At 56.4% G+C, this 21,202-nt stretch overlaps 1 protein-coding gene across 5 annotated transcripts in view; it reads left to right on the plus strand.

Moving 5' to 3' along the window:
* The window catches only part of STARD8 (StAR related lipid transfer domain containing 8), a 40,632-nt gene that overhangs the window by 13,077 nt on the left and 6,353 nt on the right, over window positions 1-21,202 (plus strand). For 2 of the 5 annotated variants that reach the window (XM_084212825.1, XM_084212827.1), the window contains 3 exons: window positions 18,830-18,901; window positions 20,205-20,286; window positions 21,083-21,146. In XM_084212825.1, coding sequence (XP_084068951.1) covers window positions 18,830-18,901; window positions 20,205-20,286; window positions 21,083-21,146 — 218 coding nt within the window. Of the gene's footprint in view, window positions 1-10,380; window positions 10,574-11,144; window positions 11,153-17,104; window positions 17,313-18,829; window positions 18,902-20,204; window positions 20,287-21,082; window positions 21,147-21,202 lie in introns of those variants that run through there. The other 3 variants (XM_084212826.1, XM_084212828.1, XM_084212824.1) reach the window with 3 other exon arrangements.

Consider the following 21,202-nt stretch of genomic DNA (forward strand, 5'->3'; position numbering starts at 1 on the left):
TTTGTGTTCTGAAATGCTCTGTGTGCCGAGGGCAGCAGAGCCTCTTCTACTTAAAGACCTTTGTACAGTCCCTGGGTGTTGGAGTGCATATCGTGAATTTTTGGCAGAAATCCACACTCTTTTCCACTTGGATACGTGAACTGTTATCGATGGCTGTGCCTTTTTCTGTTTGCACTCTCACCAAAGCCCAGCTGAGGAGGTGGAGTGCAGTCACCCCTTGCTGCTCTTGGCACGCGTGTGCCAACAGGAGCAGGGCCCAGGGATCAGCTCGCATCCCATCAGTCTCCCTCCATTCTTGCAGGGGAAAAATCAGCTCCCACCCTTATCCTGACAGCTTGTCAGTCTTTTCTGTGTGTGGCAAAACACGAAGTTCCAGGACGGAGCAGGTATCAAAGCTCCTTCTGAGGAGCAGCTCATGTTCCTGCCATGTGCTCGCACTTCCTCCAAGAAATCCTTTTCTGATAAAAGACTGAGTGCATAAATCCAGCCGTGCTTCCGTTGAGAATTCCTTGTCTGCATCGCCTCCAGTGCCCAAACCCCAGTGTGTGTTCACAGGACAGGCTGCCAGCGCTTCAGTTTCGTAAGAGAACAAAATGTGGTTGTGCCCAAGGGCACGTCAGTACTTCCCTTTGGTTTTGTACTAATTTCAAAAAGATTTGAAGGTTCTCAAAGTCAATTGAAGTGAGTGGGGGAACAAAAGGTCGCCCTTTCCCCGAGGGCATGCTGAGGCTGCTGCGTGACTTTGGGCAGAAGGACCAAGCCTGGAAGTTGGCTGGCACTGAAGGGTGCAGGCAGTGCCGAGGAACGAAGACTCCTTCCTTCAAGTGATCACCCCCTGAAAAGCCTGAGAGAGTTTGCCTGTTGCAGGGGTTTGGGGTTTGCCTTTGCCCTCAGTGTGGCTTTGGAAGGGCTTTTGCATTTGGTGTCTGTGGGAGTTTAATCCCCAAATTCAGGCAGGGCCTGCGGGGAATGGAATGCCTTTGGAGTGGTCGCTGTGGCCCTGATGCATGGGGAGCTGAGGGTCCTGTGGTATGGTGGGACCAGGGCTCAGAGCATCCCCTAACACGAGGGTCTCCTTTCCTCCCCCCAGCCTCATAGCAGAGATGTTGCTCCATCCCTTCTTCCCATTTGATTTGGTGACAAGGATTACCAGAGCCCAGGGATGAAAGCTGAGCTGTTTTTGTGCATGTAAAAAGCTTTAGAAGTGGCATGGGGGCTGTAAAAGCTGATATGCTGTTGCCCTGCCAGTCTTCCCATCCCATGGCGTGCCCATGCTGGTCCTGCTGCAGCAGCAATGGTACTCCAAGGCAAGAGGAGTCACGGGGAGTAACAGCTCCCCAAACCATGTCACAGGTTTACTGAGCATGGGAACATCCCCCTGGAACTTGGGATTTCTTATTTCTCAACTTCCCTTCTTGCCCATGGTGTTCCATCCCTGCTGGGACGTGTGACAGAGGTGTCTGGAGGAAAGCTGTGCTGGAAAGTGGCTGGAGCCTCCAGGGGCTGGTGGCCGGGGCAGAGGAGCTCCTGTGAGCCCTTGAGCAGAGCTCTGGCGGTGGCACATTCCAGCGAGGCCGGGGGTCTCGGCAGGTTAATGATTGAGCTGCTCTGGCCCTTTGGCTCCTGCCATTTGCAGAGGCACCTCGGCAACATGGGAACCTTTCCAGGCTGCCGGGGATTTAAAGAGACAGGGTCTGTCCCTGCACTTCCAGTAAAAGGACACTTTTTTAGTGCTCTTCTGGTGATGGCTTCTGGATTTTTGTTATCTGTTTGCCTTCTGATTCACTGGGTGTGTTACCTGCATGTCCTGCAGGAGGAGCATTGTTAGTGTGGAGCTGTGCTGGCCTCACTCTGCCCATTCCAGGCTCATCACCCTCTCCCTGCTGATGCAGGTGTGACCCTGATCCTACAGGATGTGGCTTTTAGTGGGTCCCCATGTGTCCTCTGCCTCTGGGTACTGTGACACCCATGGGTGGCCGTGTCCCCAGCCTGCTGCTGTCCCCTGCACCTGCTGGGTTAATCATTGACAGGTCCCCGTGCCACGTGGGCACTGGCCTGGCTGTTTGCAGAACCCTTATCAGCACAGGGCACTTGTCACCCCGTGCCAGTTACAAGCAGAGCAAACGTTAACGGCAGGGCTGGGAACAGCTTCAGCAGCTCGGGGGACCTTCCCAGGGGCTCAGCCACTTCCTATCCCACTGCACTGGAGGCACATGGAATCCCAGCAGGGGTGCAGTGGCAAAGCCTGGGGGTCTACAGGGGAGGCAGGCAGGTGGGGTGGTCAGGATTAGCCCTGGGACACCTGGCTTCCGGCATGGTCCTGGGATGAACATCTGGATTTCCATGGGTGCTGCAGCCAAGGCTTGGTCCCGTTGCTTGAGTGAGAGCAGGAGCTGGTGTCTTCTCCCAGGGTGTCCTGGTGCTGAACCTGAGGGGTCCTGTGTGCCCCAGCCTGGGTGAGCTGGGGAATCTCCTGCCCTGCAGGGGCAGGGGGAGAGGACAAGAAAGCTGGCACTTAAAGGAAAAAGAAAGAAAAAAGGAAAAGGAGTGAAGAGGATGAGGCTGGGCTGGCAGTGCTGAAGGCTGGGCTGGAGCAGGGGTGGTTCTGAGGCCGCAGGTGGGGTTTGCTCTCTGGGGTTTCAGAGGGTTGGCTGCTGGCCTCTGCTGCTCCTGCTGAAACTGGAACTGACCCTGGGCAGGGTGGGCAGGGGTGTCACAAGGCTGCAGGACAGTGCCCACGGCGGTGACGCAGAGGGCACTTGACCTTGTTTCATCAGTGTCATTGGGCAAGAGCAGGATGTCTGGGCAGCCAGGGCTGGTGTTCCAGCTCTGTTTTTCCAGGCAGAGGGTTGCCCCATGGCCTCCAGACACCTTCCTGAGCAAATCCCAGGATGGCTGTTGCACAGTGAGAGCCACTGGCATGAGCCTCCTGGACACACTTGGGGCACACTGGGCTGTAGCTGGTGATTTCACCTGGTATAAAGTCCTGGGAGCTGTGGTTCTGCTTTCTTGGCAGCAGCGAGGATGTAGGAAGCAGTGGTTCTCCCCCAGGTAGAAATAATGGACGTACACAAAGTGCAAATTCAGGGACAAGGCAGAGATTGCCTCTCTTCTCCAGGCAGGTGATGTCTCTCCTGCTGAAGCCCGAGCCCTGGCTGCTGCTCTGGACAGACATTTGCTTCCCAGCCAAGTGGCAGCTGACCCCACGCTTCCCTTTCCCACGCCTGGCCTCACACCTCCACAGCTCTGCCAGCGCCGAGAAATTCCCACCCACAGCAGGCACGGAGGCGTTCTGCAGCAGCAGCTGAGCTGGATCAAACCACGCAGGGCCTCTGGGGCTGAAAGCACCAAGCATCTGCTTATTAAAGGGATGTTCAGGGGTGCTGGGGGCTGGTGACACAGGGAGTGCTTTGGCTGTGCCCTTGGCCTTGCTTTGGTGTCCTCTGCTGTACAGAGAGAATGGAGTCACCCTCTCTGTGGCTGTGACCTGTGAGTGCACGGGAACACTGCCAGATCCTGGCACGGAGCTTATTTATTGTTTTATTTATTGTGCTGTCCCGTGCTGGAGGGCCTGGGGAGAGCAAGCTCTCTGCTCTCCACATGGGGCTCTTGGCTTTGCTCTGTCCTTGACTGACTGCTGGAGGCAGCTGCTTCTCCTGGATTTCCTGGATTTCTTCTCTTTTTGCTTTCTCGTGCCTTGTGTCAGGACGTTGGTGTGAAGGCAGCGTTTGTGCTTCCTAAGCCTCCACGTGTGTCCCTGCTGGGCTGGAGCAGCTGCAGTGCAGGGCTGGCACGGGGCTGGGGGGGCTGCAGGGGCCCGGGGTCCCCCATCCCTGCCTCCACAGGAAGCTCAGGAGCCACATTTCCATCTGCTGGAGATCCCAGCACAGCCCCTGAGGGACCCTGACAGTCCCCACTCAGGGCCCTTGTGGAAAGGGTCTGGGTGGGGAGGGGGGCACAGGCACAGCCCCCTGCCCCCCCTGGCTGCAGTGCAGGACCTCCAGCAATGCCAACAGCTGGGCAAGTTCCCCTTCTGCCCAGTGCCTCTGGGAATGGAGCCAGAGCTTTTGTGAAGTCAAGGGTGGGTCCCCAGCTATGAGCCTTTTCGGGGATCCCATGCTTTCCTTGCCAGGCAGAGTTTGTGTTTGGATTCTGGGTTTTGTGGCATTTTTTTCAGGATGTGGTGATGCCACAGACAGGCTCTTCTCACATCACCAATGCAGACTCCAGACACCTTGAGATTCTCTGAGGCACACAGGGGCTGCATTTGCATCAGGGACTGAAGGGGTTAATAAAGCTGCTTTGCAATGTGATTTAAAAAAAAAAAAAGCCATTTCCTTCATGTCCAGAGACAGTTTATTTTCTGGGCATTCTTTGGGATGCAGGGAGGTGCCTTTTCTTTAAGGCATTTCCTGTAAGCAAATTTATATTTGGCCTGGGGAGGGTGGGGAGAGGAGGTGGGTGCTGGGGAGGGTCCGCAGCCGAGCCGGGTGACCTCAGCTTTGGCTCCTTGTCCCGAATTGTGGAGGTGGCAGCTGTGGGAGGTGCTGGCTGGGCTGCCTGTCACAGCAGGGTGAGGAGCAGGGCCCTGCGGGGTCCCTCCTGTCACAGCAGGGTGAGGAACAGGGTCCTGTGGGGTCCCTCTTGTCACAGCAGGGTGAGGAGCAGGGTCCTGTGGGGTCCCTCCTGTCACAGCAGGGTGAGGAACAGGGTCCTGTGGGGTCCCTCCTGTCACAGCAGGGTGAGGAGCAGGGTCCTGTGGGGTCCCTCCTGTCACAGCAGGGTGAGGAGCAGGGTCCTGTGGGTGGCCCCAGCAGTGCTGCTGTCGCTGTGCTGAGGCTGAGCTGGCATCCACGAGGCTGCTTTCAGGCCATGCCTTCCATTATCTTTAAGATGATGAAGATAAGGGCTGCTGAACCCCGCATCCTGTGCTTGGCGTGGCTGTCTTCCCTCCCCTAGGATGGCTTTGATTGGCACCAAAAAGTCCAACAAGCCAAGGTGGAAATGCACCAGATCATCAGCATTACTGTGCCCCTGGGGTGGGTAGTGCAAATTTAACTCTTTCCCCGAGGATATTTGATCAGACTTTCATCCTGGGCCAGGCAGACCCCGATGCCCCAGGCTGGGCTCCCCCAGGCTCGAGCTGCTCCCCGATGTTCCCCGTGCCAAACTTTTTCTCCCCCATTTTGTTTTCTTTTTATTACCATGATTTCCTAACATCGGAAGAGGCGAGTTATGAAACTGGAGTTATCCAAACACGTCTTGTTTGAAGATAGCGTTTCATCCAGCAGATGCAGCTTCCTGCCCTGTAAATGGTTCCCATTGTTTTGCCTTGGCTCCCGGCCCCGCAGCGCTGGGGTGTCGCTCTGCTCCAGCAGCCACAGGAGTGGTGGTCCCAGGGCAGGACTGGGAGCTCTGCTGCTCTGTAGGCAGCCTCTGAAAGCACCTGGGGCTGCCCCAGGTTAAGGGCAGTGAGCTGGCAGGGTGCTGGCTGGGTTGGCTGCAAACATCACCTGCAGACTGTCCTGGTGTGCTGGGCCAGGCACAGGGGTAGCACTGATGGATGGAGTGTGCATGGCAGGAAGCAGGGAAGAGGGGTAAATAAAATGAGATGGTGCTGGTTGGTGTGGTGAGGGCAGTTTCCAGCACAAAAAAAGAAGCAGCACACATTTTAAATTTAAAATATCTCTTCTTAGTGTCCAAAGAGAGGGGTCAGAGGTGACCCTCAGGTGCTGCTGAGGCACTGGGAAGAAAGTTTTTCCTGGGAGGGTGGTGAGGCCCTGGCAGCATGGGTTGCCCAGAGAAGCTGTGGCTGCTCCTGGATCCCTGGAAGTGTTCAAGGCCAGGTTGGATGAGGTTTGGAGTAACCTGGTCTGGTGGAAACTGTTGCTGCCCATGGCAGGGGTTGGAACTGGATGAGCTGAAAGGTCCCTTCCCAACTAAACCATCCTGTAGTTCTGAGAGTCAATGATTTTATGATTCCTGTGGTGCTGTGGGATTGAAGCAGTGGTAACAGTCAGGGTTTGCTGGTGAGCTGCAATTTTATGCCCCACGTTGCCCCTGGGCACGGGGCTGCCAGCCTGACCTTGGGTGAGTGTCCTGCAGCTGCAGCCAGCTCTGGGTACTGCAGGATCCCAGGCACAGGAGGAGCAGGCTGGGACCTGGTGAGTTTTGGGTGGGTGTCCTTCCCCACCGGCAGAGCCTGCTTCGAGAGGAGCTGGGTGTGCCCAAAGCTCTTCCTCTGACTGAGGAAGCCTGGTGGGGATCGCGCTGTCCCTGGAGCTCGGGCAGGGCTGCTGTGCTGCAGCCGCTCTCTGAGGGTGCCTCTCTTCTCCTGCTCTCCACGGCCTTCCCACCTGCTCGAGCAGCAGGGATTGTTTTTTAATTAATTTTTTGTTTCTGTGAACACTGTTAGAGGCTGGGGAGCTGCAGCTGTTGGCTCATTAATGAAGTTCTCTGCAGAACCGTGGCAGGAAGCAGTGCTGGACCCTTGGCTCAGCTCGTAGGTTGACGCTTTTCCTTCCTGCCCTTCTCAACAAAGCAAACTCACTTTGTGGCTGCCCCCACCTCAGCCCCTGCTCCCTCCCTGCTTTGGGTGTCAATTTTTGCTCTGAGGGTTGGGCTGGGGTCCCCCAAACAGGGTCCTGGGGAAGGAGCCTGAGTCTTGTGTCTCTGTTTCTTTGGCCGTAGCAGTTGGAGAAAACATTGATAGCAAGGTCAGGAGTCTCAATGATTGATGTTTGATAAGGTTCACTGATATTTTATCAGTGGTCTCCAAGGACAGAAGGAAACTTTGTGTGTTAAGAACATCTGTTTTGGCAGGGCCACATCCCTGAGTGCTCAGTGCTGGCTCGGGATGGAACTCAAATCCTCAGAGATCCCAGTCTCTCCTTGCTGCCAGCACCCACAGAGATCTTGGCTGTTCTTGGGCTGTTCTCTGGCTGTGCTGGCAGAGCCACTCACCTGCCCAGCTGCTTCACCTGGGATTTACCTGGTCTCATGCTGCTCCTTGAGCAGGGACTGAGCCGTGAAGGGCTCCTGGCAGCATGGAAGATGTGTAAGACTGGGTTGCATGGATTATTGAACATTTGTGTTTCTTGGCCAGGCTCCTCTGCCCATCGTGGCACAGAGTGATGCACTGGTGGCTTTGTCAGTGCTTTCCCTGTTTTTCCAGCACTGCCCCCCTTCAGCTCACTTCCAGCCCTGCTGAGCTCCTGGGCGGGGATGGGCACGGGGGTGATCTGCAGTGGAAGGGGGAGGAGATGCCATATCCCACCTCTCTCTCTCTGGGAATGCTCTGGAGACCGAAGAGAGCAAAGATCAGCTCCTGCAGCCCTGCTGGTGCTCTCAGGCTGCAGGGACCTTGTGCCACTTCACAGTCCTGTGGGCAGGTGGGAATGAAGCACTCGGTGAGTGAGCAGCCGGCGGGAAGAGCAGCGCGTCCTTGTGTGCGGCGGTCACGGGTCAGTGTCACCTGTCACATGCCAGGCAGGGCAGTGGAGTGTGGCTGGCCTTGTGTGCATGGCTGGGGCTCAGCGAGGCAGTGCTGGGTGAGCAGCCATGGGTCCAGGCTCTGGGACCGGGATTTTGGGCAAATCAAGGCACCAGCTGTCTTGGATGGGGCTAAGGGCAAGTGCTGCTTGTCCCTGGAGATGCTGAAGTATGCTGGGGCTTTGGGTCCCTTCTGAAAACTCGCATGTGAGTCAAAAATTAGTCATAAAATTAGATTGATAAAGTTCTAGAAGGGTGTGAGCTGACTGATTGACCACAAAGACATCAGCCAGCAGCACTGGGGGAGAGCTTTGCTGAGACAAAGGCTTCCTCAGAAACACCAGTGGGGCAACTGCTGCACACTGCTGGGATTGGAAAGGAATGTTTGCATTTTAGAGTGTTGTTCTGAAGGACACAGCCCTGAGTGCCGGGGATGGCTCCCCTGCCATGCACAGCTGCTGTGATGGGGGTTTGGCTGGGGAGGTTTCTCCCTGTGTGAAACCAGTGGCTATTCCAGAATGACTGTCTTGAGGCCAAAGTGTTCTTAGTATCACCCCTGGGAAGCTCTGAACAGGCTGAACCCTTTGCCAGCCCTGGCATCAGCCCCCCATGAGGAGGGGATCTGTCACCCACAAGTAGCCCCATCCTCACCATGCCCAGCTGTGAGCACCAGCGAGGCCGTTGTGCTGTCAGGCCCAGACAAAAATCCCCAAGTGGGCCTTGCTGTGATGAATCTTTTCCTTACAGAGGGGCTTTCACATGGAAGGGAAGCTGGAACAAACATGCCCGTTCCTGCCAAAGGCACTGCTCTGCCAGTAACTGGCCTCTGCTTCCTACTGCAAGTGGTTGATGTGTGGAATTGGGGCTTCCTGCTGCCTGCTGACCCCTGGGCTTCTCCTTCTCCTGACCCCAGGAGCTGTTCCTCTGCTCCTGACCCTGCTGTTGGCAGCCGCCGCTCTGGCTCCGGTGTGCTCGGCGTCATAACTTCCCGTGAGCTGGAATGGCTGTGCCAGGGTGTGAGCTCCTGTGCCTGGAAATCCCTCAGAAGGCTGGGAAGTGCTTGGTGAATTAACCAAATTGAAGAAGAGTTGTTTGAACCATGTCTGGGAAGGGTTCCACCTGACTTACAGCAAAGGTCTTGGATTTGGGATTGTCTTTTAGCCACGGAGCAGCCCAGATCCCTTCGTGCATCCTTGGATCCTTCCCGATCCATGGCTCTCCTCTGTGTCCCACAAGGCTTTGCTTGCCTTGGCTCCTCAGAAATGCTGTTTTTTACATAAAGGACCCCATTTTGATCTATCTGCTGCATGGGGAAGAAGCATTCCCAGGGCAGGTGGAGCCTGGGTGCAGGGTGGGCTTGGCTGTGGGAAGGGGCACAGGCAAACCTATGCTGGATTCTCTGGTGGGAGGCAGATGGATGGGACCATGTAAGCTGACTCTGCCATTCCCATGATTTGTCTTCCACTGGGATTCAGCACCTTGACTGTCAGACCAGCATAAGAGTCTCTAATATTGCTTGAGGCCAGGTTTTTTAGCCTGTTTTAATAATATTCCATGACATTCCCCACATTCCTGGCTTCTGTATTTTATTGAAATGTTCCTTTATCTCTTTGGAAAACTGTGACACCCTTTAAGGCTTCTTCAAAATGCTGCCATCCTGGCATCTCCGGTTGGCTCCATAAAGAACGGGAACTCCAGCCCCAACATCATCTCCTTCCAGTTGGGAGATGAAGAATGAGGTAGACCATGTGCTCCTGTTTGACTGAGTGACCTCCCTAAACCTGATGTCCCTGCTGTGTTTCCACCCCTGTCTGCAGGTTTCACTGCCCCCCATGTTTTTGGGATGATACTGGGCCTGTCAGCTGAGTTTCCATCGTGGTCACAGCCTGTCAGGACAGCAAGGTCTGACAGGCTGGGGACGCTCTGGGTCTGCAGGGTCTGACCTGCCGGGTGTGAGCTGAGGGGGGTGGGATGTTTCCCAATGCTATATCCCTGGATAGGGATGAGAGACCTATGGTGTTTCTCACTGGGAATCAGAAGCAAGGTGAGATGATGCTCAGCTCATTCTGGGAATGATTTGTGCCAAAGCTCCGGTTTGGGAAGTGCAGGCACAGGGAACGTGGTTTTCATTGCTGAGACTAATCCTGTGTCAGCTGCAGCTTTTTGCTTGGACCGTGCTGACCCCTCTGCTTTGGGCTGAGAGGTGAGCAGACTCCTGCTGCATGGGGAAGAAGCATTCACAGGGCAGGTGGAGCATACTGGGCTCAGCACAAACCTTAAATTTGTAGGGAATTGGGTGATTTAATCTGGATATCTCAGATTGTGAAGAATTCAAGAACTCAAGAACTGCTGTTCTTGTCCCTGAGCCATCTTTTTGAGCTTTTTGTCCTCTTTGACATCTTGAGGGACTGGGAAATTTATGATGACCCAGCCTTGGCTGTCACTTTTCCCATCCCTCACACACAGAACCTGCTGGCAGCTCCTGCTGTTGTGCTCCGAGAGGAGCCTCGGCTGAGGCTCACGGCTCTGGTTTGATGGTGATGAGACTGGCCAGTCTGATGATGAGAGGGAGTTTTGGGGTGTCCATCCCGGTGTCCTGCCAGACAGGACAGACTCCCCACCGGCCCCTCTCCCAGCCCCTGCAGCCGGCACCATGCGGGACGCCTCGCCCTTAACCCTTCATTTCTCGGGTTGGGACGGGAAGCTGCGGCTCACCTGGCGGCACCGGGGTGCCGAGCTGGGCAGGACGGTCCCGTGCTGGGCAGGACGGCGGGGCTGGGAGCGGTACCGGATGGAGCCCTCCCGGCGCTCCCACCCCCGCCGTGGCGCTCAGCCCTGCGGGGCCGGGATGTCCTGTTTGCCGGGGCGGCGGGGACACGTCGGCTCGGCTCGGCTCGGCTCGGCTCGGCACAGCCCTGCCGCTCTGCCATGGAGTGCCTATGCGAAGGTCTCTTGCCGCTGCTGGACAGTGCTGGGTGGCCGAGGAGGGCGTGAAGGAGGCTGGGGGTCATGCCGATGTTTTTTTCTGCATTTAATCCACGGGTTCCAATGAACAAAGCCGGGATTAACAGCTCCTGCCATGGTGAGTCTGCTCGTGTCTCGGCTCTGTGTTTGGATTGGGAGGCTCCAGCCAGCAAACGCTCTCGGGGGAGGTGGGAAAGGCTCTAAAATGACCTTTTTTCTTGTTAGAGATTTCTTGGAAGCGGCGTTTCCTGTGCAGCAGGGCGGTTTGCTCCGGCTTTTACAGAGCGGGGGCGAGGGCAGGGTTCAGAGGTGTCGCTTGTGTTGTTAAAATTGTTGGGGAGGTTTTTTTTTTAATCTTTTCTCGAAAACCAGAATTTCCTTCACCTTTTTTCCCGTGCCCGGAGCTGGGCTGCAGCGGGATGTGCAGGAGCCCTGTGCCCTGCTGGGACCGGGATGCGGCTGAGCGGGGCAGGGATGCGAGGGGCGGTGGCGGTGACAGAGCAGGGGCTGGCCTCAGTCACACCGCCAGCAGCTTCTCCTTCCCCGCGCTGCTCCCACTGGAGCTGCAGCAGGCAGAAGAGACCCGCAGCCCGGGCAATATTTGGGTTTATTTCTGCCAGAGCCAGCCAAGCCGGTGGGAGCGCTGCGTGCCAGCTCCTCCTGATCTCCGGTTGTTTCCTGAGCCAAAATCCTTTCGGTGAGCCCGAACCCCCCCGGCCCTGGCAGGCGGGGAGGGGGCATGGCCAGGGGGGCGATGGTGCTGGTGCCAGCCGTGCTCCGGGATGTGCCATCGCGTGCTGATACCAATTCACTGATTTAAAAGCAGTTTTCGGAAGAAGGAATGAGAAAAGAGCGGGGTTTGGAGCTGTGGGGTGGAGGTGGAAATACCCTAAGCGGTGTCCGTGGGTGTGGGGTGCAGCAGAAAGGGGTCCTGATGGGAGAGACCTCTGAGCTGGTGACAGTCCTTCCCCTGGGCACACAGACCTGTGCCCCCCTGAGAAATGTCCCTTGGCTGCATTTTTGGAGTTTGGTTTATGCCTTGATGTGCCTGGAGGGATCCCTGCATGGACAGGGGCTCTGAGCCTGCACCCCATGGGCTGAGAGGAGCCTTGTGCTTGGCTGTACATCCAGGACTCCTTGGGGTTAAACTCCTGAATTTTTCAGATCTTTTTAATGTGGGATGGGATTTCAGGAGTTTAGCAAGGAGCACATGCAGGCACCTGTACTTCCCCTGGGCAGCAGGGACCAGTTGATAAACCAAAGCTGAGTCTGGTGGGGAAGGAGGAAGGATTTGTGCTGAGCTGGGAAATACTTGATTTGGGGTTATTTTTGTATTGCAAAAGGGAAGAAGAGAGCCCTAAAGTAACCATTTATACCTTTGCTGGGAATTCAGTGCCTGTTCCTTCCTGCAAGGCCACTGGCTGAGTGTGACAGCCATGGTTTGGGTTCCCTGTCCCTGGGGACATGTAGGGCTCCCACTAAAGCTGCTGGACCCTGAGCATTCTTCAGCCAGGAACGGGGTGGGTTTGTGATTCTGTACAGCATGGAAAAAGCTGCAGCAAGACCACAAGGGAATGCTGCTCCATGGGTTCCTCTGGTAACACACGTGTTTATGCTAAATAAATGCATAAAAGTAGGAGGGCATTCCCTCGTGTATTAAGGAAATAACTGTTCTTTAGTGCCTGGATTTAGCAGTAGGAGCTGGAGGTTGTTCCTCGGCGTGGGAAGCAGGAGAGCAGCTGCAGCAGGTCACAGCCATGGGAGATACAAATGCTCCAATGGGTGATTGGAGCTCAGAGCTCCTTGCAGAGCCTCTGCTGCTGGTTCTGTTTCTTTAGCAGAACTGTTGGTGTTTTCCTTTGACTTGGCCTTCCTTGGCCTTTGGTGGTGGCTGGTGCCGGGCCTCGTGCAGTACTCCGGACGCTGACCTCAGTCTGTGCTGGGTTTAACACTCTTCCAGGTGGTGAAAACTGAAAAACTTTTGCTGTTGTCCATGTAAAGAAAAGTGAGATGTGATGGCTCCTCATTGGGAGGTGCAGCCTGGCTAATACCTGTGGTGGGTGATGGTTGCCAAAGCTCTGGCACCGCTGGCTGCCCTCGGAGTGACGGCGTCCGCTTGTCCAAACAAAGGGCGTGTGAGATCCATGGGATGGCCAACAGGAAAACTGAGCCATTTTAGAAAGGGTGGACTACAGGATGGGCAAGACAGATTAATTTTCTTCAGCATCCGAGTTGCTGTTTTCATCTGGCTCCTTGTGGATGCCTCATGACTGTTCTAGGCCAGGTTGGACAGAGCTTGGAGCAACCTGGGGTTGTAGAAGGTGTCCCTGCCCATGGCAGAGGGCCAGAATGAGATAATCTCTAAGGTCCCTTCCAACCCAAACTATTCTGGGATTCTCTTCTGGATTTTTCTTTCTGGCTTCAGCAAACACCAAAGAGAAGGAAGAAATTTCACCCCAAGCCTGGATCCCACAGAGGTGGCTAGTGGCTGTGCTGGTGCTGATAGACCTTCTTGGGGTGGTCTGCAGGGTGAGCTGGAGCCAGGGACTCTCTCTGCTCTGAACTTGCTTTGCCATTGCCTTTTCAGAGATGGAACCCCAGGTTCCCTCCATGCTGGGCTTGTTCTCAGACATGGTGGGCTGCTGCTATGTGCTCCCAGCACAGTGGGACAGTCCTGCCCTCTCTGTTGTTCCTCTGGGGTCAGAGCAGCTGCAGAAATGCAGGTGGGGGAGGCAAGGACGGATCAGGGTCCTCACCTTCCTGGCCCTTTGTTTCTGTTCCTCTCTTTTTCCATCCCTTGCTCCCCCCAGAACATCTGCTCTGCAGCTGTAGCCTGAGCAGTGGGACGTGCAACCCTGAGCTGCCGCAGAGCTCCTGCTCCCCAGTGCTCTGGAGCTGCTGGGAGGAGGTGTTCCATAGGCTCCAGGGGCTACAAGACTCTGAGAAGCTGCTGGAGGAGCAGGAATCTGCAATGTGCTGTAGGACACTCCCATAGCCATCACAGCAGTGCCAGGGGACACTGACTTGGTCTCTGTCACCCCACTGTGTCCTGCTGCCAGTGTCCATCAGATGGCATGTCCCAGGGCACTCAGTCCTTCTGGTGCATCCCACGCCCCTGAGCATGGCTGTCCCCTGTTCAGCCCTGCCCTGTGGGGTCTGTGAAGATGTTTTGGTGTGAAGAAGGGACTTGGCTTAGTGGTGGCCTTGGCAGTGCTGGACTCGATGATCTGAAACAGCTTTCCCAGCTTAAACCATTCCATGATTCCATAATCCCACACGTCATTTCTTGTGGCTAATATGTCTGTTCAGTGCTTCCTTCTCATCTTTATTAAGGACAGCACTAGCTGCAAACCTGAATTTAGGTTGTTGTGAGTGATGTTTGAGGAAGCAGAGGTGCTCTCTGAGCAGGTTAGGCCCCTCTCCCAGGTGCCTCCTTTTGGGTGGACGGGTGCTGCAGCGTCACCTCGGTTTCCTGGTGGCCGCGTTCCTGCGTGGTGGGTGCAGCACAAAGCTCTGCACACTGTGGGCGTGAAGGGCTGCTTGAGGTTTTAGAACAGAGTTTTTAAACCAGACCTGAGGCTGCTGTTGGGTTCGTTTGAGGGGAGGAAATGAGAGATACCACATTCAGCTGATAGGGGTGGTCACACAGCCCTGGAGCCCTGCGGAGGGATGAGTGGCAGAGATAAGGCGGGGGGGTGCTCTGGGGGGCTCTGATGGTGTTGCTGGGGGTCTCTGTGCCCAGCCTGCAAGGATTATGATCCAGATCTGATCCAGACACCCAGCAGCCTCAGTCTCCCTGCTCTGTGGTGGCCAGAGGGGTTCCTGTCTGGGTTGTACCAGCCAGTACTCGCAGACACCATCCAGCAATTCCTGTACAACCTCTAGGATCATTTTTACCCCTGGATGTCCCTCGTGTTCGTGTTCCCAGCAGCTCTCTGGGGGTGGCAGAGGGCTCTGCTGCCATCCCCCCTGCCAGGTGCCATCCCCAGGGAGCGATGCCCTTGGAGCAGACATTTCAGGGCTGGAGGTGAAGGAGGCATTTGAGCAATTCCTGATTGGTGACATAGCAAGGAGCAGTTCCCAAAGCTTGTGGGACCTATTTACTGTGTGAAGGTTAATTATGGAAACGCGCCGTGTCTGGGAGAACGTCCAAGAGCATTCCTCATTCCTGTCCATGTGCCCTGTCCATGTCTGTGCTGGCAGCTCCAAAATCTCTGCGCTTTGCTGAGTAGAGCTGGCAGCTGGAAGCAGGAGGTGCCCGGGGCTGGCAGATGCCCTTTGCTGTGTGGAGCTCTGTGTGCCCCCTGCCCCAAGAGCCCATCTGGGTGGGCAGTGAGTTCCAGCTGTGCCCAGTGCTGGGAGGGCACTGTGGGGGCTTCCTCCAAAGCCCCCTGGGAGGGTCTGGGATTGGCCCTTGGTGCTGTGGGAGAGATGCCCTGCTCAGGAAGTCAGCTCTTGACTTCTCCAGGCAGAGTCAGTCTCTCTGTCCCTGGTACCTTTGGCATGAGTAGGATTCACCTTTCCCATGGGACACCCCATTCAGCTCCTCATGTTCTCAAGCAGTGAAGGCACATCACCCCGGTTCAGGAGAGGTGTTGGGACTTTCTGTCATTCCTGTAGAAAGCAGGCAAGAAACTTCTGCTTATAGCTGGGGAGGAAAGTCCCTGTTGTAGGCAGTTTTACTTTCAGGCAGGATGGAAAGAAATCACACCAACACGAAAGGAAAAAGAGCAATTTTCTCCCCTTGGTGCTGGGGCTGAAGCTTCCCCCGCAGTGCCAGGCAGCTGCTTCCAGCTTTCCATGAGGTAACGTGCGAGCGATGTTGTGGTGGGGTTTTCTCCTCACACACTAATTGGCTGTGTGGGACGTTTTATGGGGATTTGGAACCTTGCTGTGGGAAGCTGAGAGCCTGGCCTGGGACTTCTTGTCAGTTTTGATTGTTAAAGTGAAAGTGCAGAGCTGGGGTTCTGGGAAGTGGCTTTCCTGCCTGTAATTCTGCTGGCCTCCAATGTTCCAGGTTGCTTATTTTAGAGCTTTTATGGAATGCCCTGGGCTTTCCCCTTTTTTCCCTGGTTCACGCCTGTGAGGAGGAGTGGGTGGATGGAGCACCAAAGCACTTGAGAGAGAGCTAGCAGGCTGCAGACACAGCCAGGAGCCATTCCTGCTGGAGTCACCAGTGGTTGCCCCAGGGAAATGCCACAGTGGGGTGACTGCATGAAGGCGATTGGGGAACTTTGTCCTTTTTTCTCCACTTCAGTGTTGGTTTTCATCCTTTTCTTCTGGAACAATGGGAACATCTTCTCTTCCTTTATTTATGATTTCCCCCCCTTCCTAGGGGTGTTGGGAGGTCAGGCTGGGGGGGCTGGACCCACTTGGGGCATTTCTGATGGACCATGGTGGCACTTGGGTTACAGTCTCTGCCCCTTGCTGGGTGCAGGGCATGGGACAGCTGCTGTGGAAACCTTTTCCTTGGGGAACGCCATCCAGCCTCAACAGCAGCTGGACAAGGGCAGAGGCTTTGCTGGGGGAGGATTCTCTGGTGGCTCATAGGACTGTGCACCATTGGGAGCTTTTTCCACTGAAGGTGTTGGTGCTGGTTTCCCCCGTGGGGTTGTCCAGGCATTTCCTGAGGGCTCATTTCTCATGGAGAGCTTCCTCTGGAGCATGAAACATAATGGGGCTGCTGGTCTGCCTTCCCTGCCTGCAGTCAGAAAGCTGGTGGGATTTATCCCCTTGTTTCTCAGGGATGCATGGGCTCTGCCTGTACCCTCTGCTCGCTCCTTCGGCTGTACAACTGGAGTGGGATGATTTCTGCTTCATTTAAACCACAGATCTCAAAGATATTGAGTTGCTATAAGTTCCTGGAAATTGTTTTCTGACCAGTGGAGGCACAGAGACCTTCTCTGTGCCCTGCTGAGGGTGGGTGTAGTGTTTGATGAGCCTGCATTAGGCATCAGAGAATCCTGGCATCTGGAGATGTTGGGAGCCCATCTCTGTCGCTGCTGCCTGGGGCTCAGGCTGAGCGGGGTGGAGGGTGGATGGTGGGGAGTCTCTGGGCAGCAATCCCTGGGCTCAGGCTGGATTCCCAGTGGAGGCTGTAGCCAGGGATATGTGCTGGGCTCAGGTCCCATCACCCTGCCCGACAGTGAGGCTCCTGAGAGGTGACAGGGAGGGCTGGGAACACGGCTGGAATGGGTGACCCTGTGCCCAGTGTCCGGCCATGCCCCACGGCAGGAGTGTTTGCCTGCCCGGCCTTTCCTGCACTTCCCTGGGAAAGCACGTCCATGGGAAGGGTGGGAAGAGGAGGAAGCTGGCTGCTGGCTCCCTCTGGGACAGGACACTTGGAAACCTTTTCTGTGACAGCACTTCTACATCAGGAGGGCTCAGCCTGGGCTGGTCAAACATCCCCCTGCTCTAGGGGGCTTCTCCCTGTTGGAGGGGCTCTGGGGGGATGCAGGACTTGCCATAGCTGGCAGAGCCTGGGACCTGGCTGCCAGAGAGGAGAGGAGAGGTGGAGGTTTGGGGCCCTGGCCCTCTGCCAGCCCGTGCGTGGGGAGGCGGAGGAGGGAAGGAAATGTCGTGCTCTGACTCCGCATTTCCACCACGATGACGGGAGGCTGAGCCCAGTCCTGCACAGAGGGAGCATCCTGCTGCAGCCCTGGGCTCTGGCTGCTCCCGGCCTGCTGGGGTGGCCGTGGTCACGCTGGGTGTCCCCAGGCTCCGGCGTGGCCCCAGTGGGTGCCCGGCCATGCTCTGGTACCAGCTGAGCCCCGCTGCGGGCAGGGGTAAGCTCAGCCACGGCCCTGCTCCTGCTGCTCTCAGCCAGACCCATCCCTGGGGCAGGATCCGTGGCACAGGTGGGACATTGCTGGTTTTGCTCATGGCTTGGGGCACACGGAGCTGCAATTGCTGGCTGGGATTGGCCCCATGGAATTCCCACTGGGAGCAGAGTCGGGCAGGAGTGGGAACTGGCAGATCCATTGGCAGGGGCTGTGGGAAGTGCCTGTCCCTGGGTCTTGCCCACTGCAGGAGTGTGGGAGGGATCTGCTTCCAGAGCTGGCATGGCCAGAGAGCATTCCCAGGGACCACCAGTCTTGGTGCTCCTGCTGGACAGATGCAGCCATGGGGTGCCCTCCCCACGGGGTGTTGGGTTCTTTGGGAGGGAAGTGATGCTCCACGTGGACCAGCTGACCCAGGATAGCTCTGGGGTTGGGTTCTCTGCTGGGATTGCTGGGTCAGAGCCCTGTTGGGGGCAGGAGGGGTCAGCCCTGGGTTTTGGCAGGACTAATGGCATGGTTAATGACAGCTGTGTGGTTTGGACCCAGATCCTGATGCTCATTCCAAAACTTCTTCCCAAAAGTTGCCAAGTATTTGGGTCCAGGGCTTTGGCTTAGTCCTGTCCTGAACTGAGCTGCTTATTTGGAGCTTTTTTTTTTTGCTTCTGTACATTTGGAATTGGGAATGCAAACTGTAGCCAGAGCTCTGGGCTGAGGCAGTGGGTGGATGGGGAATGGAATCAGGGTATTCCAATGCTGGGTGGGTCTGGCCTCAGCCCTCTCTTTGCCGGGTGCTGCCTCCAGCAGGGACAGATCAGACCCTGAGGCTGCCAAGGCATTTTCTGCCCTTGAGGTCAGATGTTGTCACCCTCGGCAGCAGAAATGTCATCGGGCCAATGGGTGCTGACACTTGGCAATGACTTGCTGTGGATGTGGGAGCTCTGGGCTGTTTTCTCTCAGTTTCTCTAAACTGGAGGAATTTCCCAGGAAATACTGCTGGCTGCTGAATGGGATCATCTGGGCAATGGCTGATCCCTGTGTGAGGGGTGGGAACCAGCTGGGTGAGGGGTGAAAAACTCCACCAGGGATTTGGTGCTGACTGGGACGAACACCAGCTTGAAAGAAGAGGTGGGGAAGGCTGGGTGGTGGGAAGGAGGTGGGGAGGAAGGGCTCATTTGGCAGCTTTGCTCGGGGATGTTTGCAGAAGTGATCAATGCTGAGCTTTGACGAGCTCTGAACTGATGATTACAAAGAAAGATCTTCCTCTCCTGCCTGGCTGAGAACTGTGTTTGGTTTGGAGGGTTCAGAAACAAAACGTTTCATCAGAAGGTTAAAACTGCATCTTGTGGCCCTGTCATTCAGGTGGCACCGCTGTCACCTCCTGCTCTTTGCCCAGTGCTGGCAGAGAGCTGCAGCTAAGCTATGTCTGCCCAGGACCCTGCTGCTGGTGGGAGCCCTGGCTCTGCAGCCACACATCTCCTCTGCTCTGTGCACATGGTACATGGGCTTGGGGTCAGGGCTCTGGGGGTGTGGGCTGTGTTCTCAGGGTGTTGCTGCTGCTGGCAGGATGCTCAGGCTGGTTCTTTGCTTTCTTACAGAAATCGAAGCCAAGAAAGCGTGCGACTGGCTCCGGGCAGCGGGGTTCCCCCAGTATGCCCAGCTGTACGAAGGTGAGAGCTGCCTCCTGCCACTGACCCTGCTCTGTACCTGCCCAGAGCCTCTATCTCATCCAGATTCCAAGGGGGTGCAGGGACAGCGCCCACAGCTCCAGGGAGAGGAGGGGATAGAGGGGATTGTTCACTGATTATGTGATTGTTTGTTACACTTTGAGCCCTTGGCCAAGGCCTGGAGAACCAGCCAGTTAACTTCTCTGCATTCCTGAACTTTTCCCCTTCAGGCAGGGCTCTGAGGAATCCTGGGGCGGCTGCTTTGGCCAAGGGCAGCCTGGCTTTGGAGAGCCATCAGCTCTCAAGTGGTTCAGGGAATGTTTGCTGTGGGTGGGAGCATAGGGGCAGCCAGTGTAGGTAATGTGGAGAGCGAGCATGTTCTCCTTCCTTCTGTCCCTCCCCACTCACACAGCCCCTGTCCTGCTCCAGCCTGTCCTTCCAGAGCACTCAGCCTGGAGCAGACCATGTCCCTTTGCCCCCCTGGGGCAGTGTTCCTACTCCCAGCTCCTGTGCCAGGCACCCAGGGCGGTGGCAGGGTGGCTGTGGTGGTGGTTCTTGCCTCAGGCTCAGCTGTGTGTACTTGGAAGCCGTGGGGGGATGCTGGTCCCGGTCGGTGCGAGGAGCGGCGGCTGCAGCCGGCCCCGTCCGGCCGGACAATAGCGGGAAGCAGGGCCTGGGCGGCCGCAGCCGTGGCCATTGTTCGGCTGGGCACTTCCCCCGCCTCCTGCAGCACCGTCCCCGGTGATGGCTTTGTGAGCAGCCTGTTTGCTGCCAGTGCCTATTTTGGGGGGCAGGCCCCACGTGCAAGGACAGGCCGTGTTCCTCCCAGGATACCCAGCCCCAGGTGCTGGCCCCAGACAGTGCTCACAGCTGGGCAGCGAGCAGCGAGCAGCGGTGCTGGTGCTGCAGTCTGTGAATCGACCAACCCTTCTCCAGCCTCTGTCCACAGAACGTCCCACATCCTCCAAGTGTTTCCCTCTGTTTCCCTTCCCGTGGTGATCACACTCCATGGCTTCATGGACAGATGGACCCTTGGGGCTGGAGGTCCAGGTCCCACATGCACAATCCCAGCAGAGCTGTCTGTGCACAGGGATGAGCAAGGAACTCAATGGAGCCCCTTGGGCACCTTATCACCCTCACTTGACATACCTGGGAAGAGTTGTACCCAGGGACCCTGGGCATGCACCACCTCCAGGTCATCTCCAGCCACTTTGGCCTCTTCTCCTCTTCCCATGCCCACTGCTGCCCTTTGTCCCTGATGGATCAGCTGGTTCGGATCTGCCACTGATGTCACTTCCTTCCCCAGAGTCATCATTCCCTCTTGACATCAGTGCTGTGAAGAGGGACCACAGCTTCCTGGACCAGGATTCCCTCAAATCCCTGTGCAGGTAACGCTCCCTTGCCCCCCCTCACATGGAATCAGCAGGGGGATGTGGCACAGATGATGACAGCGGCCCAGGCTGATGGGGTGGTGGGCTCAGGGGGTGCCTGATGTGCTGGTGGGCTTAGTAGGGTGCTTGCCTTGACCTTGGCTGGGTCCAGAGCCTGCTCCAGCACTGTCACTCCCTCTGCAGTGAGAACTCAGTTGTTAGATCAGGGAACATTGCTGGTGTTGGGTGGTTCCAGGGAAGCAGGAGGTTTTTATGCTCCATGTGATTCTGGTCATCCCAGTACCAGGCAATGCAGCCTGGCCGTGCATTTCCACCTGGGCACGGCAGTGCTGCAGCTGCAGGTTTGGGAGCTGCCCAGGGCTGGTGTGCAGGGAGCAGTGTGGGGGGGGAGGGCAGGACGGGATCCCTGTGCCATTTCCTGGGTGCAGTGAGGTAGGAGGTGATGGGAGGTCTCTGCCTGTCCCTGCCTCTCTGAGCTTTCAGGTCCCTTAGTCATTCCCTGTCTGGGGCACGGGAGCTTCTGAGGTCATTTTGCTTAGTAGCCTAGAGCAGACCACCCCTGCCCACTTGCCACAGCAGCTGGCATGGGCATTGCCTGGCTTGGGCTACCATCTGCTGGCATTGTCCCCTTGTTAGTCAGGTGTCCCTCTGACTGTGATCTCAAAGCAGCGGGTGACAGGCACAGGCAAGGCTCTAAGGCAGGAAAATCAAAATAAGCCAAAGCCATCCCTGTGACCGCAGGAGGGCTGGGACAGGGGCTGGGACCAGGGTAAAGCCTCTCTGTTTCTTGCAGGAGGCTGATGACCCTGAACACCTGTGCCTCCATGAAGCTGGATGTTCACTTTCAGCGTAAACAGGTAAATCCTGGATGCTCAAGGCAGATGAGGGGCTGAGGGGTGCAGGGGATCATGTG

This window comes from Fringilla coelebs, assembly GCF_963513975.1.
Source record: "Fringilla coelebs genome assembly, chromosome: 11".
NCBI lineage: Eukaryota > Metazoa > Chordata > Aves > Passeriformes > Fringillidae > Fringilla > Fringilla coelebs.